We start from the raw sequence: 16,303 nt of genomic DNA on the forward strand, positions 1-16,303 counted from the left end.
TCCTGCGTGCTCCGTACGTCCATCGAGTCGGGCTCCTGCGTAGTATATACAGTAATAGCCAACATCAAGGCCACTCGCCCGTGGTCCTCTCCATGCACGCCGTACCGTATTGAATTGAATCTACCGTTCCGTCCGGGGGAGACACTTTGGCCGCGCCGGCGCCACGATACAGCGCACACCAGACCAGGACCACGCCGGCCACCGCGAGGCGACGACGGCGCCGATCCGGTCCCCAAGCGGCGGGCGCCCTGCCGGATCGGATGCATGGGGGGCCCGGCGCCAATCTCCAGGAAGATCCGCGGCGGGATTCGATGGGTGACCACCGCCTGCCACTGCGAATACGCCGGTGCCGTGCATGGCGCCGGCCGCCGGCTCGGCTACAACGGCGTCCACTGCGAATACGCCGGCGCCGCGCGGCTTGTCCGGGTAGGGTAGGGGTGGTACCACCTCAGGTATGGGCGTGCCCGCACGCGACTCCTGCATGCTGCTGCAGCAGCAGCTGGGGTGAGCTGCCGTGTGCGTATGGTATGGTCGTACCTGCACGGCAGGGATCGACGGCCGGATTGTAACAGCGGCCCCCCCGGGATACGGTACAGGGGCGCGATCCGGCGTTTTGGAGCCACGCCGCATGCAAGTTGTGCGCGCGTACCAGCGCATGCTCTTTGTCCCGGTCTCTATACGTACGTACGTACGTACGTGTGTGTACGCACGCGTGGGTTCCATTCCACGGGATTTTTCTACAGTGCCGTGCCGCACCCACACTGCCCCACACACACACTGACACACCGGTATTCATTGGCGTATTGCGTATATATGGCCGGCGTTCATTCGTTCGGTCCCCTCTACGTACCAGTGCAGAGGAGGGAGGCGCTGATAGGGGCTCTGCTGTGACGTGGCCAGAATGTCACGGTGGACCATGTAACGCACTTACTCGTACACGACACCTTCTCGCCCAGAAATTTCCATCGTCTTGGACCGGCCGTATGCCGGTTGTCGGGTTACACAATCTACTGTGGCCCGTTGTGCGTGGTGACCGCACACATGCCATCGCCGGGAATTTACCGTCACTTTTACCTGTGCGCGCGCCCCGGTCCCTCTCTTATCCTGCTGTCCACAGCGCTGGCCGCTGGGGTTGCCTTTGCCTCTTGCGGTCTTCACTTGCCTGCCGCCGCTTTTATGGATATATGGAAACGGGTGGTCGTGGACGCGCGCCCCGCTCGTGTCGTGTCGTGTCGTGTCGCGCGCGCGCGCATGGCTTTCCCTTTTGGGCTAGAGATTTCCCCGTCCGTGTCGCGCGCGCACGGCGCACGGCATAGATCTTTGCGTGCGCGCGCCGGCCGGTGGTGGTGGCGGCCAATGGGAGTGCGGGGAACAGGGGAGGAGACAGGAACCGGTCAGAAATCAGGCAGATGCAGAATCATTGCCTGCCGTGCAACCGTGTTCTATAACCATTGCCTCTGCCGGAAGAACCGGCCAATAAGGGCTTCCCCTCGCTCCACCGTGAGGTACTGCCCTTCAAGTAAGCACCGAGCGTACAGATCACCGGCTTCGGTATCCCCGCAGGGTGTCAGAGAGACTTCGAGAGGAGTCGATGGCTTCATCTGACAAAATCGGCAAGCCATAATCCGAGAATGCGTTGCGGAGCTGAAGCCTCCATCTTTGAGGACGCAACTTTCTCTGAACGGAAGTGGAGAGAAAACTAACACAGAGAAAGGAAAAAGTGACGCAACTTTCTAGGCCAAGCCAGGGCACATAGTGACTTGTAGTCGGCATTGGAAGTTTTGGTAGCTCAATTTGTATGGCCTATTACTTTAGTCTGAGGCCTATGTTCGTATTAGCGTGCATTGGGGAAGCCCTAACAACGGCTCGCCGCCTCCTCTGATGCTTGTCTTTGTCGCGCGATCGTTATGGCGATCACTGGAAGAGGATAGTCTCGTATGTTGTACGTGCAAACCCTGCTCATCATCAGTAGTCGCCGACAAGGAGTCATTGGGCCAGAAAAAAGAAACAGCGTGTGCATTGGACCTTGTACTCTTTCGTATGCATTTGCCACACGTCGATCTGTACTACGTGGCAAATATGTTTTGTGCAAAACCGTTTAGCCCTCGAGTAAGAAGAACCTATAGGATCTTTTATATTATAAAATATATACTTCTGATGAAATAAATGTTCTGAACATTATCCCTTAAAAGTACAGTATCAATTCGGTGCTAAACTATCTTTCTTTCTAAGATAATTTTTTATAGGACGAAAAGAGTACAACAATATATAGTTGTTTTACAGGACGATGGTGGTGCGCTGGATCCACTCAAAGCTTGGTGGATCTGGCAAGGATCGACGAGGAGAAGCCCACCTGCCGTGAAAATCCAACGAGAACGGCCTCCCTAGTCGCGGATCCAACAAGGACAACCTCCCTAGCGGTGGTTTCAGCGAGCTCTGGTGGCGGACCGACGTGGAGCAAGCTGCCGGCGATGGATCCGGCAAGGAGGAACTCCCTCGCGGAGGATCTGGCATGCTGCGGTAGCGGATCAACAAGGAGGAACCTGCGAGTGGCGGATCCGGACTCACCGGTGGGATGAGAGGAATAGGCTTGTTGGCAGGCTCATTATATTTTTTTTTTGTTTTAGTCTATTTTTTTTGTCTTTTATTTGGCATGTTAGTAGCTAAAGTGACTACATTTTATTAGGGGAACCAACCAGAGACTATGATTTTGAAAAAAAAGGGAGAAAAAAGAACAAAAGGTCCTGTGACGACGTGTTACCACCACGTTTGGGTGCCTTGAGGAAAAGTTACGTCCCTCGACCCCCTCCTCCTGCAACATTTGTTTTACGTGCATGTGGGTAGGCTTTGTCTTTACCACGACGCGAGCGAGAGAGAGAGGCTCTGACAGAGTGAACAGAGACACCACGTTGTGGTTGTGCTAATGCTTGTGTTTGTCTGCGCAAGAAATCCGTGCAGGTAGCTGCCGGTCTCCTCGTGAAAAGGCTCCATCAGCCAATCAGGCTAACCTTGGAGTGAGGGATGACTGATGAAGTGATGAGTGAGTGAGGGATACTAGACCACGATGATGGCGGCACGGGCATCGCTAATGGCGATCGACGCGAAACCGGGAAGTTGCAGCAGGCAAGTCGTGGCCTCGGCGTCCTAGACGACGCCATGGGATCGGAAAGCTGTTAGCGGTGCCTCGCCCTCGCAGTCATCAGGACATCCGGGGGTGGGGGGAACACAGCAGCCGAGCAGGGGAGGACGGGACGAGGACTTTTGTCGCGTCGTCGCCGCTGACCGCCATGGAGGTGGCCCGGACGCCCGGTACAGGGGCGCACTGTTCCGGAGGGATTTCTGAGCACGAATCACATGGGCCGCGCCATGTGCTGCCGTAACGCTGTGCCGCGCGGCCGGCCGGAGATGCCGCGGCGGCCGAGGCCGAGGCCAAGACCGCCCCTCTCGCTTGTCCGCTCCTCACTGGCCGGTGGCTGCTGCATCTCCTGTAGGCTGCAGCTAGCCTCTACTAGGGCCTTAGTTTCTAAAAATTTTGCAAAATTTTTCAGATTCTCCGTCACCTCAAATCTTTAGACGTATATATATATATATACTAATTGTACAGTTTGGTTGGAATTGGTGAGACGAATCTTTTGAGCCTAGTTAGTTCATAATTGAACAATATTTTTCAATACAAACGAAAATGTTATTATTTTTATTTTGCAAAATTTTTTGAAATAAACAAGGCCTAGTAGACTGCTTGCTTATCATTGTACTGTGCCTCTGCCATATGGTATCATCGTCGTCTAGTACTCGTCTCTTGCTTTGACCGTGACCGGCTCGGCACAACAGCCACTGATCTCTCTCTCTCACTAGCGCCGCCCCCTCTTCTTCTCTCTCTACTAGGAGTACGTGTGTTCGCTGGTATAAAAATTCAAAGATGAAATTACTATTAGCTAATTTATTACGAGAGAAAGAAAAAGAAAAAGTAAGAGGCGAACTCGTGGCGAGCGAGTCTGATGGCTGCGTACGTTGGCAGTTTGCACGGGCCGGTGTGTTCAATGTTCATCGTCGTCAGTTTGCATTTCAAAAACGCATTCTTTTTTTATTCAAATTGATGGGCATGTGCACCGGTGAGTTAGCTTCGATGTTCATCATCGTTTAGTTTGCATTTCCACAAATGAATTTTTTTATTCAAATGGATTGGAAGCTGCAAGCTGCCACAGATAGTAGATACGAGTCATTTGACGAGAGAGAAGGAAGGACTGAAGGAGCGAGACGATTCGAAGATCAGCGTATTTACACACAGCAGCATCAGATTTCGATCAAGGTTCCTGCATACGTTCGTCCATGAGCTTTTGACATGGATCGATCAACGGGGCGTTGATGGGAGCCAAGACCTTTTTTCTAGCAGATGCTAATGCTAGCTTAACTACTACTACTAGTAGCGTAGTGACGACTAATGCTAGCTTAACTAGAGGTAGTAGTAGCCTAGCTAGTTGGCCGACGGTCGACCGGCAGCGAGCGACGGCGCCAGCTAGCGTCGTCGGTGGCCGGCTACGAGCACGACCGGATGAGCCCCAGGTTGTAGAGGAACTTCTCGGAGCGGGACCTGATCATGTTCCCGAGCGAGCGCCTGCCGCCGCCGCCCACCGGCGACTTGGGCCCGGCCCCGGCCCCGGCGGCGGCGTCGTGCTGCTCCCTGACGAAGAGGAACTGCTCGCCGATCTCGGCGCGCACGGCGTCGACGGCGTGGCCCTGCACGGGCTCCCCCGACGCGTCCACCACGTAGAACACGTTGGCCGCCTGCGCCCCGCGCGTGTCCACCTCCGCGTGCGTCACCGACAGCCCGTGCTCCCGGAAGATCCGCGTCACGTCGGACAGCAGCCCCACGCGGTCCTCGCAGCACAGCTCCAGACGAAGCCCCTGGATTGGATTGGAACGCACGCAGCAGCAGCCGTTGTCAGGGCTGAGAACTAGGAGTACACAAGTGCACGGAGACAGCAAGTACGTACCTCGGTGTAGCGGCGTTGGATGGCGGCTTCGAGGCAGCGGCAGAGGCGGTCGCGGTCCTCGCCGGAGCCGCCGGTGCTGTCGTCGAGGTGCCGGATGTAGTACTCCTGCAATGCCATGCAAGTTGCAAGGTTGGTCACCCACAAGGAGCAAAAACGAGCATGTGTCCTTTTCAGCCTGCCGAAAAAAACAAGCTTTCTCGCTTCCTGTTGCCCAGGACAGGTCACACACAAACCAGCACCGGATCTCTCAACTCTCACATGCCAAGCTCTCTGCGACTCTGCCAGCATCCAACCACTGCCTGACCACCAGGCATCTCTGGCACTGGTCAAAACGCGAGGGCCTACCGGCGTCAAGACCGGACACAGTACAAGCGCTAGCGACGCGGTTCGATGGTGGCAACCAACAGTGACTCCGTACCTGGTACGCCTCCGATCCCTCGGCGATGACGGTGCCGTGGAACACCACGTACTGCATGTCGGTGAGGGTGCACACCGTGTCGAACAGCAGCTTGGGCCGGTCGCGGCACCGCACGTTGACGAGCGTGTACCCGCGCTCGGCGCAGTCCTCCACCGCGACCACCGGCATGCCGCCGCCTGCGCCCGACGCCTCGCCGCGCTCGCCGACGCCCTCGCCATCGCCGACCTCGCGGCGGGCGGTCCGGTCCGCCTGCATCATCTGGTGGAGCCGGCGCGGCGCGTGCTCGACGCCCGGCGAGATGGCGGCGCGGGAGGCCTTCTTGTCGCGGCTGCTCCCTCGCAGGACGTGGCGGAGCAGGCGCTTCACCGTGTCCAGGCGCGCCGGGTCCTCGATGGCGCCCAGCGTGTCGGCGTCCGTCACGTACACCAGCGCCGCCACGCGGCCGTCGTGCGTCCACACCTCCGACGCCACGATGTTGCACTTGAGGTCCGTCAGCACCGCGAACACCTCCGACAGCAGGCCCGGGCGGTCACGGCCGACCAGCTCGATGGTGGTCTGCGCCTCCTCCGCCTCCGCCTCCACGGCCACCAGCCGCTCCGGCGGACCCCGGAAGCTCAGCGATCCCGCTCCCAGAGACTGAACACATGGAACCAAATCGTCAAAACTGCAGATTGACTCGTTCTGTTCTTGGCTGGCATTGAACAGCCAGTCCAGTATACCAAGCGACAGGGAGCTCTGCATGCACTTTACCTGTTCAATTCTGTCGATGACTTGGCCATCATAAAGTTTATTCCCATCCTGATCCACGACATGGAACACTGCAGAAAGGCGAAGCAAAGGCACACAACAGCACCACCACAGATCACACATCAGGATTGGAGGGGAAAAAAAAAGGAGGCTAGAAAGATTACACAATCCAAGCAAAAGCCAGGCTTTGCATCACCCCAGCCCAGAAAGGCAGCTAGATTCTCTACTCTATCTTCTTAAACTTTCCAAAGGCAGCAGGGGGACTCACCGTCCATGAACCACTCGCCGTCGGAGGAAATGTAGGCCCGATTGATGGTGAGCTTGAGATCGGTCAGCACCTGAACCACCTCCAGCAAGGTCCCATACTTGTTGACGCTGTCCACCTGCAGCCAGAAACCGAGCAACCTCTGAGAGACAGAGACAGAGACAGAGAGAGCTCTGCAGGAGGGAGCTCGCAGGAGGCAAGAACACAGAGGGGGAGCTGCGCTGCGGCGCTTGCCTTCACCAAGGTGGCAGTCATGTCGGAGTCGTTGTCCACGGTAACCCTGCGAGTGGCAAACGGCCAAGAAGCAGGCACAGTTAGCAGAGGACGGCGCACAGCACAGTTGAAAACCGGCAGAAAGAAACATCCATGGGTGCTGTGTTGGTGTTAAGGGAAAACAACCAACCTTGGAGGGTTCATTCTGAGAACCAGCTTCTGGTACTCATCGACTATCTCGTTATTGGTTCGACTCCGAGTGCGAGACCCACACGCCATCATTGTCCACGCCTAGCTTGCCTTGCCTTGCTTGCTTGCTTGCACAAGAGAGGAGATGGGGAGGCAACAGGGATACCCTCTCCGTTCCCCTGTGAGTGAGTTCTCTGAACTCTGAAGAAGCAAAGCTCTCAGCTAGTCCTAGTTATATATATCTTGGCCATGGCCTCATGGGGTTGGGAGGAGGGAGGACAGCAGCAGCATGCCAACTCGTGGATTTGAGTATGCATCTCTTGGGTGGGTGCTGTGTGTGAGTGACTGTGTATGTGTGTGTGTGTGGGTTTGTGGGCAGGCAGTGGTGTTTGGTTGGTGTCCCTTCACAGGTTTAAAGGGAGATGTTTGGGGGAAAAAGACCATCCCAATAGGGAGCTTGTTTCTCTGCCTGCCCATAGTGGACATGCCTGGTTTTGTTCCCCTCTTGCTATGCAGCGATGCAACTGTGGGACCTATGTCCATTTTTGCTTCATAGTTCATTCTTCATTGTTTAGCAAGAATTTTATACATATATATATAAACTAAACTGTCTACATCCGTAGATCAACATGGCTTTTCCTTGGGATATTTAATCATGTAATGTAGTACTTCCCAATTTTCCCAGTGGCTGCAGGCAGAAGATATCTTTGAGATGTGATCTAGTACTAAGTGATTAAATTATATAACATTTAAATCTTGAGCCTATAGAAGAGATGCTTTGAATGTGCGGGGAAATTCAGATGAAAGCTCTGAGTGGTTCTCCCACGTGTCCAAAACGTGGAAACTGCTCTGACATTTGGGTCGATGGAAGATCGGTCGGCCGGTACGCCCATGGTCGCACAATATATATAGAACTCGTTTTTCCTTTTTGAGCAACATAGACCTACCGTTTCCCTCTAAAGAACATAAACCTACCGTCTCTTTGAGGGAATAACGGTAGAAATCTTCAAAGGCAAATATGCTTGCACGGGTCTTACATTTGGACGATAATAATAAACTGGAATGAGCTGATTAGGGTGGCAAACATTGCATTGGCTGCTTTGGCATGATCGCATTGGTCAGATTAAGTACTGACGGAAGATTTGCATAGCCTGGATCATGTGGCACGATACAGAGGACCGTACGTTTGGAATGCAAAAGGTCAACCTTCACCTTTCTCTTCTCTTTTTCCCTTTTCCATTTATTTATTAGGAAGTAACAAAGGTCAACTAGAAACTTGCATCGTATGACTTGGACTTGAACCTTAACAATTAAGAAGATATATAAGAACTTGTTAGCTCGCACCATGACATATAAAAAGGGTGTTGTTAATTAACAAGCACCAATGGTCATCACCCTTTCTTCTTCCACCTACTTCCCTTCTCCTCTCTTGCGCCGCCATGGCCATTGTCACCCTAGCCCTTGATATGGCCCGGCTGCCTCCTCTATTGCTAGAATATTAACCCTGTCGTCTCCACCGTCTGACTGACCTATCTCTCCGAGCCCTTTCTAAGCCCGCCAGAGTTAAGAGAGAGAAAGAGAGAGTGAAGTCTGCCGGAGTTTGAGAAGATGACATATCGGATGCATGTGCTTGGGCGAGTGGGGCGCGGGCGCATGGGACTGTCGTCCCTCACTGAAATCTAGGAGATGTGATAAAGAAAAAGACATTGAGAATGGCTTTAATTTACTGGGCGATTAACAATTTAGAAATTAATAAAAATACAATGACTAAAACTTGATGGCTCAGTTGATTTCTTAACCGATAATTACCAATCGTAGTTCTAAAAAAATTGCCAACCTGCATGGCGCACAACTATTTACCTCCATGATATGAATAATACCCGCAATTGGAGAACAATGAGTGGTCCCTGGCTGGCCCGATTTCGACAACAGTATCAGCATGTGAGCTGAGATTTGTGTGCACCGGACAGCTTGGACCGATACTCCCAGAAGATAGAACGATATCTTCTCTTTGCAATCTATGTGTGCCCATCTTTGGTCCCCGAACCTCTCTTTTTACCAAGCGGCGTCAACCGTTTCTCTGCCTTTCCAGCTTGCAACTTCCTCATTTGGTAGTACCAAGTGCCCTCTCAGATTTGTAAGCTGGTTAGAATCTCAGTAGATTTGGACCTTGTTTAGTTCCTGTATCACTTTTATTTGTATGTGGCAATTATTGTTTAATTATAGACTAACTAGGTTCACAAAATTCGTGTCGCAAATTACAGGTAAACTGTTTGTATGTGTGGCAATTATTGTTCAATTATAGACTAGCTAGGCTCACAAAATTCGTCTCGCAAATTATAGGTAAACTGTGTAATTAGTTATTTTTTAGTCTATATTTAATGCTCTATGCATGTGTAACAAGATTCATGAAATGTTGAAAAAATTTTAGCTTTTGGAAGTAACTAAACAAGGCCTTGACACAACATTTACATGCACGTACCCCCGTGCCAGGTGGCTGAGTATTTCTTCCGGCCGGTCCTCCTCTCCGCACACCTGTCTGCTGTCTATATCTACTACAAACGCAGCAGCAAGGAAACGCCAGGTGCGCCGTTGCTCCCTGGAGCTCGTTGCCAGATGGAGAGCGTACGTCGCCGATCGCCGATCGCCGTGGCGTGCGTGCATAAATGTGGCTGGCTGCTGAGTGCTGACCCTGGCCACAACGTCGAAGGTCGAACATCCCGAGTCGGCACCAGCGCCAGGGACGGCCATATGTACGGCAGCATCGTCAGCAGCGAGTCATCACACTCACCGGTACGGTGCCGATCGAGGCACGCCATGCATGCAGCTCAAAACTGCACCACCGCGCGCTCGCTGCCAGTGGCAGTACCAGCAGCACCAGCGGCTGGCTCACGAGCAAGTACCGAGAGCAAACAAGTCCCGGCACAACGATGCAGCACGCGCAGCTCTGCTGGCTTCCTCTCCCAGCTGCATGCAGGCTATAGTTGCCCAAACGGACGGCCCGGCCCTGGCACTATACGGCACTATGCGGCACTATGTCTATCGTGCCGTGCCGTCTCGGGCCATCGTGCCAAACTCTCGGTCCAGTCACGGCACTATGGCTCCTTAACCGTGTCGTGTTGTGCCGATAGGCACTGTGGCCCATCGTGCCCGTGCCGGCCCGTGGCTTCGGGAGAAGTCGAGAAGCTCATTGCGCCCTGCCTCAAGGAGAAGATGAGCGCTACCGCTGTCGTATAGTCAGGCGGGAGAAAGAGTGGCCGCAACAAAGATGTGTCTGCGTCGCCGACTAGGGAGTTAAGGTTTGAAAGGGTTGTGTGATGTTTATATACATGACTTAGAATATATTCAATGGTCATGATCTATCCTCAAAGCATCCGATGATGGAAATAATCGTGTCAGCGTCGTGCCAGCCTATTAATCGTGCCGTGCCCGTGCCGGCACTGCGGGCCGAAGTTGCGGCCCAGGCACGGCACTACCACCGGGCCGTGCCGTGCCTGGACAGTGCTTTTTAGTGTCGTGCTCGGGCCGGCCCATCGTGTTAGTGCCAGATGGAAATCTATAATACAGGCGCGCTCCGATCCAGTGCCTCCAATCTCCGCCGGATTGCCGGCCCGATTGAGGCCCCGTTTAGTTGAGTTGGAGATTTTTTTTAAAAAAATAATTACTATATATATATAGCACTTTTGTTTATATTTGATAATAATTATTATTTAATTATGGAGTAGATTTAAAAAATTCATATCATAAATCACAGATAAATTGTACAATTGGTTATTTTTATCAATATTTAATACTACATGTACGTGGCATAAGATTTAATGTGACGAGAAATCTTTAAAATTGGAACTAAACAGCCCCTGGCTACCAAGGACGATGAGCACCGGCAGTTCTTCATTAGTTCACGGTTTTGTTAGTTATATACCCTTTATGAGTTAAAACAACTTGCACCTAGCAATGATGAATACAAAGTCTGATTTCAATATCTATTGGCTTGCGTCCCACGTATTTTGTATGTAGCCCGGACTCATAACTCATACTCATACAAGTTAAAACAACTCGCATCTAGAGATGATATGAAGTCTAGTTCCTATATGTATTGGATTTTGTTGCAATGTACATGCACATTGCTAGTAATGATTAATTCGTCAACAACATATTATAGCCACAACATCATGGATAAGTAGTTTTGAGGCAGACAAGTGTGTTAGAAATTGATGAATAAATTTAGAGCACACAATAAGGGTTTGTCTACTCAAAACTTGAGTGATTCTCATCCTTGTGTCACCCGTGTGACCAAACAACAATTGTCACCCAAAATCATAAACAACAAAATTTGAGTGATTATAAGACTTCTGTCACACAAAATCCAAAACCACTGAATCGAAAACCAACGAACCAAAATAAAACATGAACAAAACAAATAAAACAAAAACAAATGTAACAGATTTCTTCTATGGAATGCAAATACAAAAAATGATAAAGTGCAAACAAATAAAACAAAAACAAATGTAACAGATTTATTCTATGGAATGCAAATACAAAAAATTATAAAATGAAAAAAATAAAACAAAAACAAATGTAACAGATTTATTCAAATAAGCTTACACCACAATAACAAATAAATTACACTGAATACAGCAGTGTAAAAAAATTATACATACACGGTAAGTAGATTAGAAAATTGTATATCCTACTTGCCAAAAGTATCCAATGATTTATCAATGTGTATCAATTAACAAGCACACAACAGTGAAATAGCCTTACCAATGTGATCATCAAATGAATGTGATGGTTGATTCAAAATCTGAAAATAGCTACCGAGTCGAATGGAAAACAACATTCCATCTAAAGAACAAATCAACACAAAACCAAAAACTAATAAGATGTTGACGCACGAGATCAATCCAGAGCCAGATCCAACGACTCAAAAAACGTGTGACAAAAGACAAAGAATCACATGGGTGAGTGGGTGACCAATAGATTTCCCGCACAATAAATAATCAAAATTGTTTTTTGTGTCTCTAGCTTGTAAGTCCTTCATTCCAAACTACAATCTTTCTAGCTTCTAGTATTAAAATATATATCTAGAAAACTCAAAACGACTTACAATTTGAAGATATCGGAGTACATACATCCACGCACACAAATACTCCAAGGTATATACTTTCCTTGTTTTTGTTTGGTTATAATAACAAATTTTAGTCCTATGAATACCTTTCATCCCAATTCACACCCTTTTGCATCACCTCCATTTGTTTGTCATGCATGTGTTTAATTAGTTGAAGACTTGAAGTTTTAGCTTCAGTCATGCATCACACTTCCATTTTGTTTGATCATCGCTTAATGCATGCATACATATGTGGTGTTTAATGGTGTGCCACACATCAATCATGTATAACTGTATTAGTTTCTTTTCTATTTTAACAATAGCAGGGTGGGTAAGTTATAAGAATATATAAAAGTTTTTTGAATATTTTTTTTACTGATGCAGGTAATATGCAGATTACAGGGTTATTTTGTGTTATTTAAATAATTTCGCAGAATGGCGATTTATTAAAATGCAAATTTAGGTGTCACTGCCTGGGCCCTAGAATATAGTGTTGCTTTTACGGAAGTATAATTTCCCTCAGGCTTGGAGTATTTTGGACACGGTGGGTGAGGAATAATTTTATCCCATTTGCTTGGAGGACAAAATGTTAGTAAAATTGTTCCTCACCGTCACCGTCACACCGTGAGGAATAATGTCATCTCATGACATGGCTTGTAATTTTATTTGGGTTACGGTGATGAATAATTTCTCCGATGGCCCTAGAATATTAAAACGAAATAATCTATTGTAGGAATCTCGTCGTATATGTACCTTTTGAAGGAGTACGTGTCGTCATGAGGTAGGTGGTGGAGCGGGAGCGCTGCCAGAGAAGTTGAATTCCAGATTGCAAGGTGATCGATGACGAAAAATGTGATCCGCTCGTGAGCTAGGCCTTGTTTAGACGTGAAAATTTTTTGGATTTCACTACTACAGCATTTTCGTTTGTTTGTGGTAAATATTATCCAATCATAGACTTTAAAAGATTCGTCTCGCGATTTACAGCCAAACTGTGTGATTAGTTTTTGTTTTCGCCTATATTTAATGTTTCATGCATGTACCGTAAGATTCGATGTGATAAGAAATCTTGAAAACTTTTTGAATTTCGGAGTGAACTAAACAAGGCCCTAGTGTAACTGGCACGTATTTCCAGTTTTCCACACTCTTGGGCTCTTGGCGCATGCAAGTTCTCAGGTCTGGCGTGATGCAGCTGACTACGTAGTCAATAAAGTTCTCTTTTGATGAAAAAAACCTAGCCTCCTGTAAAATTACTTTTAAAGATAAATTTGTTATATGGATTTTTACAATGATTATATATACAACAACGACTGCATATACTATACATTGATGGTAAAATAGTAAAAAAGTCATATAGGAACAGTTATAAAATAACGACTCCCACTCTTTTGAAACAGTGGGAATAATAGGGCCTTATTTAGTTCATGGAAAAAAAGTTTTTACATACTCTAGTATATTTATAATTATAGCAATTAGTGTCTAATTATTAACTAATTAGACTTAGAAGATTTATACCGCAAAATACATGCAAACTATATAATTAGTTATTTTTTAATCTATATTTAATTTATCTATATATGTATCTAAATATTTGATGTGATAGGAGAAAAATTTTAGATAGAAACTAAACAAGACCTAGATTAACTTGCAGTAAAGCCACACACACATTGTCATGTAGCTGCTGCACGAACGATACACTGCATCGGCACGTCACGCGCCACTCCCAAACAAACGCGCCCATACGTTGTTTAAGGAGCAGTCAAACAAACAGGATACAAACGAGAGAGGGATCGGAGATCAAGGAGCAAAGGACACTTGAAACATTAACCAATCAACACTAGTTAAGCACATGCAGTAGTACATGCATCATGATTATGATACAGTGGTGTATCCATGTATATATATAGGCCGCCGCCACTAGCTGCTAAAAACCGGTAATCCAGAGCCATGCACACCATGGTGCATGTGCATGGAGGACGCCCTACTAGCTATAGCATCGTGCTTGTACGTGCACGCATCTCTTTTCTGCAGTAATAATTACCAATAAACTGTGCCCTAGTGACAGGGTAATATTCTCTGACAGTTACTGCCAAATTACGGATCAACCGCCGATCGGATTAACAAAATGGGCTTGGCAGTACGAAGATCCCCGGTTGGCGATTGGCCACGGCCACACGATCGACGCCGTTATTAGAAACAACACAGCACCCGCCACCGCCAACGACGCCAAGATATACTGTACTGTACCGGTGGTCGATCACTAGGGCCTTGCAAAATTTTTCACATTCCCCGTCACATCGAATCTTTAGACATATGCATGAGGTATTAAATATAGACGAAAATAAAAACTAATTGCACAGTTTAGTCCGAATTGACGAGACGAATCTTTTAAGCCTAGTTAGTCTATGATTAGACAATATTTGTCAAATACAAATGAAATTGCTACAGTATCGATTTCTCAAAATTTTTCGCAACTAAACAAGGCCTAGGCGCCTGTTCCCTAGGGGCTGCGTAGGCTTTGAATGGCCGGGCCATGGGGATGGGATGAGAACGAGATTCCCCTGGTCTGGGAGAATCTGCTGCAACTCCGCCGGCTGCCCGGCCGGCTCCAATTGACTCGGGCCTTGCCTTGTGCGTTTGAAATCTTGCGATATATACACGTAGCATTTACTACAGATAAAAAAATAAGTAGTATTTATATATATTTTATCTGTAATTAATGAAATTAATCTTTTAAATCTAATTAATCTATAGTTAGATAATAATTTAAAAAATAAAAATACTACAATGTTAATATTCAAAAGATTTTTATATCTAAACAAGGCCTTTGTCTTGTCTTGTTCCGGCGCACCTAGGGCCTTGTTTAGTTTCGTAAACTGAAAAGTTTTCGGAACTGTAACATTTTCGTTTTTATTTGAAAAACATTATCCAATCATAGAGTAACTAGTCTTAAAAGATTCATCTTGTGATTTATAGGTAAACTGTGTAATTAGTTTTTATTTTTGTCTATATTTAATACTCCATACATGTGGCGTAAGATTCGATGTGATATAAAATGTTGTAAAGTTTTGTGTTTTTGGATGTATCTAAACAAGTCCTAGCTTGTCCGCCACCACAGTATGTACCCGGCACGCCGGCGCGCGCGTAGGCGTAGTGGTAGCCCCGGCCATGTGCGCCCCGCAGGCCGCCGCAGCGCAAATCGCTGCGGCATCCACGGTCAGCCACCCGGCTGGTTGAGGGATGAGACGAAACGGTCGATCAGATCGACCGACCGATGAGATGAGACTGCTCGAAACGGCGGCGGCGGCGACGACGACGACGGCCTTGGTCAGCAGTCTCCGGCAAGGCGGCCGGGCGCGCCTCTCATTATTTTACGGCCGGGCGCGCGCGCAGTATACGGTGGCCGGACGACACTGGGGACAGCAGACGCATGCATGGGTAGCTTAGGCCTTGTTTAGTTTCGAATTTTTTTTTAGATTTAGACTTTGTTTAGTTTCGAAACTTTTTTAGATTTTACTACTGCAGTATTTTTATTTTTATTTGATAAACATTATTCAACTATTGACTAACTAGATTTAAAATATTTATCCCGTAATTTATAGATAAATTGTGCAATTAATTTTTGTTTTTCTTTGTATTTAATACTCCATGTATGAGCCGTAAGATTCGATGTGATAGAGAATCTTGAAAAGTTTTTGATTTTTTTTGGGTAGGGCCTTGTTTAGTTCCAAATTTTTTTTGGAAAATCGACACTGTAGCACTTTCGTTTGTATTTTACAAATATTGTTCAATCATGGCGTAGCTAGGCTCAAAAGATTCGTCTTATCAATTCCGACCAAATTGTACAATTAGTTTTTATTTTCGTCTATATTTAATACTTCATGCATACGTCTAAAGATTCGATGTGACGAACAATCTGAAAAATTTTGCAAATTTTTTTTGAACTAAACAGGCCTAAAAACAGGGCCTTAGCTAATGCATGTGCGGCCCTGCTGCTAGGGGACGTGCGGTGCCCCGCTGCGTGCAGCGGCGTGGGCTGCCTGCTTGCGTGCATGCATGCATGCGCTTGCACGCACCACGCCACCACCACCCGCGCACTCCGCTCCACCGCACCGCATCTGCTGCCGGGGGCCTCTATCTCTATCCCACATATATGTTTTAATTTATTTTTACTCATTGCTACTATTATTAATTTACTATAATTATTGTTATCCTCTAGTGCTCCTTTTAGCTTTGCGCGACGGAGATACATATCGGCATATCGCGTGGCCTGGTAGTGACAGCATATATACATGCGTGCGTGCGTGCGTGTTCCACTAGCGGATAACTTAGCGTGCTAAGTAACTGTAGTATATACTGGCTTGCCATGTGCT

At 47.9% G+C, this 16,303-nt stretch overlaps 1 protein-coding gene across 1 annotated transcript; it reads right to left on the reverse strand.

The window, feature by feature from the left end:
- LOC8060604 (ACT domain-containing protein ACR4) lies at positions 4,229-7,288 on the reverse strand. The gene is made up of 7 exons (XM_002445762.2): positions 6,828-7,288; positions 6,659-6,704; positions 6,428-6,542; positions 6,163-6,230; positions 5,413-6,048; positions 4,995-5,099; positions 4,229-4,905 (listed from the first exon to the last, which is right to left on the reverse strand). The coding sequence occupies exons 1-7, from the start codon at positions 6,917-6,919 to the stop codon at positions 4,537-4,539; spliced, it is 1,431 nt and encodes a 476-aa protein (XP_002445807.1). The 5' UTR covers positions 6,920-7,288; the 3' UTR covers positions 4,229-4,536.

The sequence above is a fragment of the Sorghum bicolor genome, chromosome 7, assembly GCF_000003195.3.
Source record: "Sorghum bicolor cultivar BTx623 chromosome 7, Sorghum_bicolor_NCBIv3, whole genome shotgun sequence".
In the NCBI taxonomy this organism is placed as follows: Eukaryota; Viridiplantae; Streptophyta; class Magnoliopsida; order Poales; family Poaceae; genus Sorghum; species Sorghum bicolor.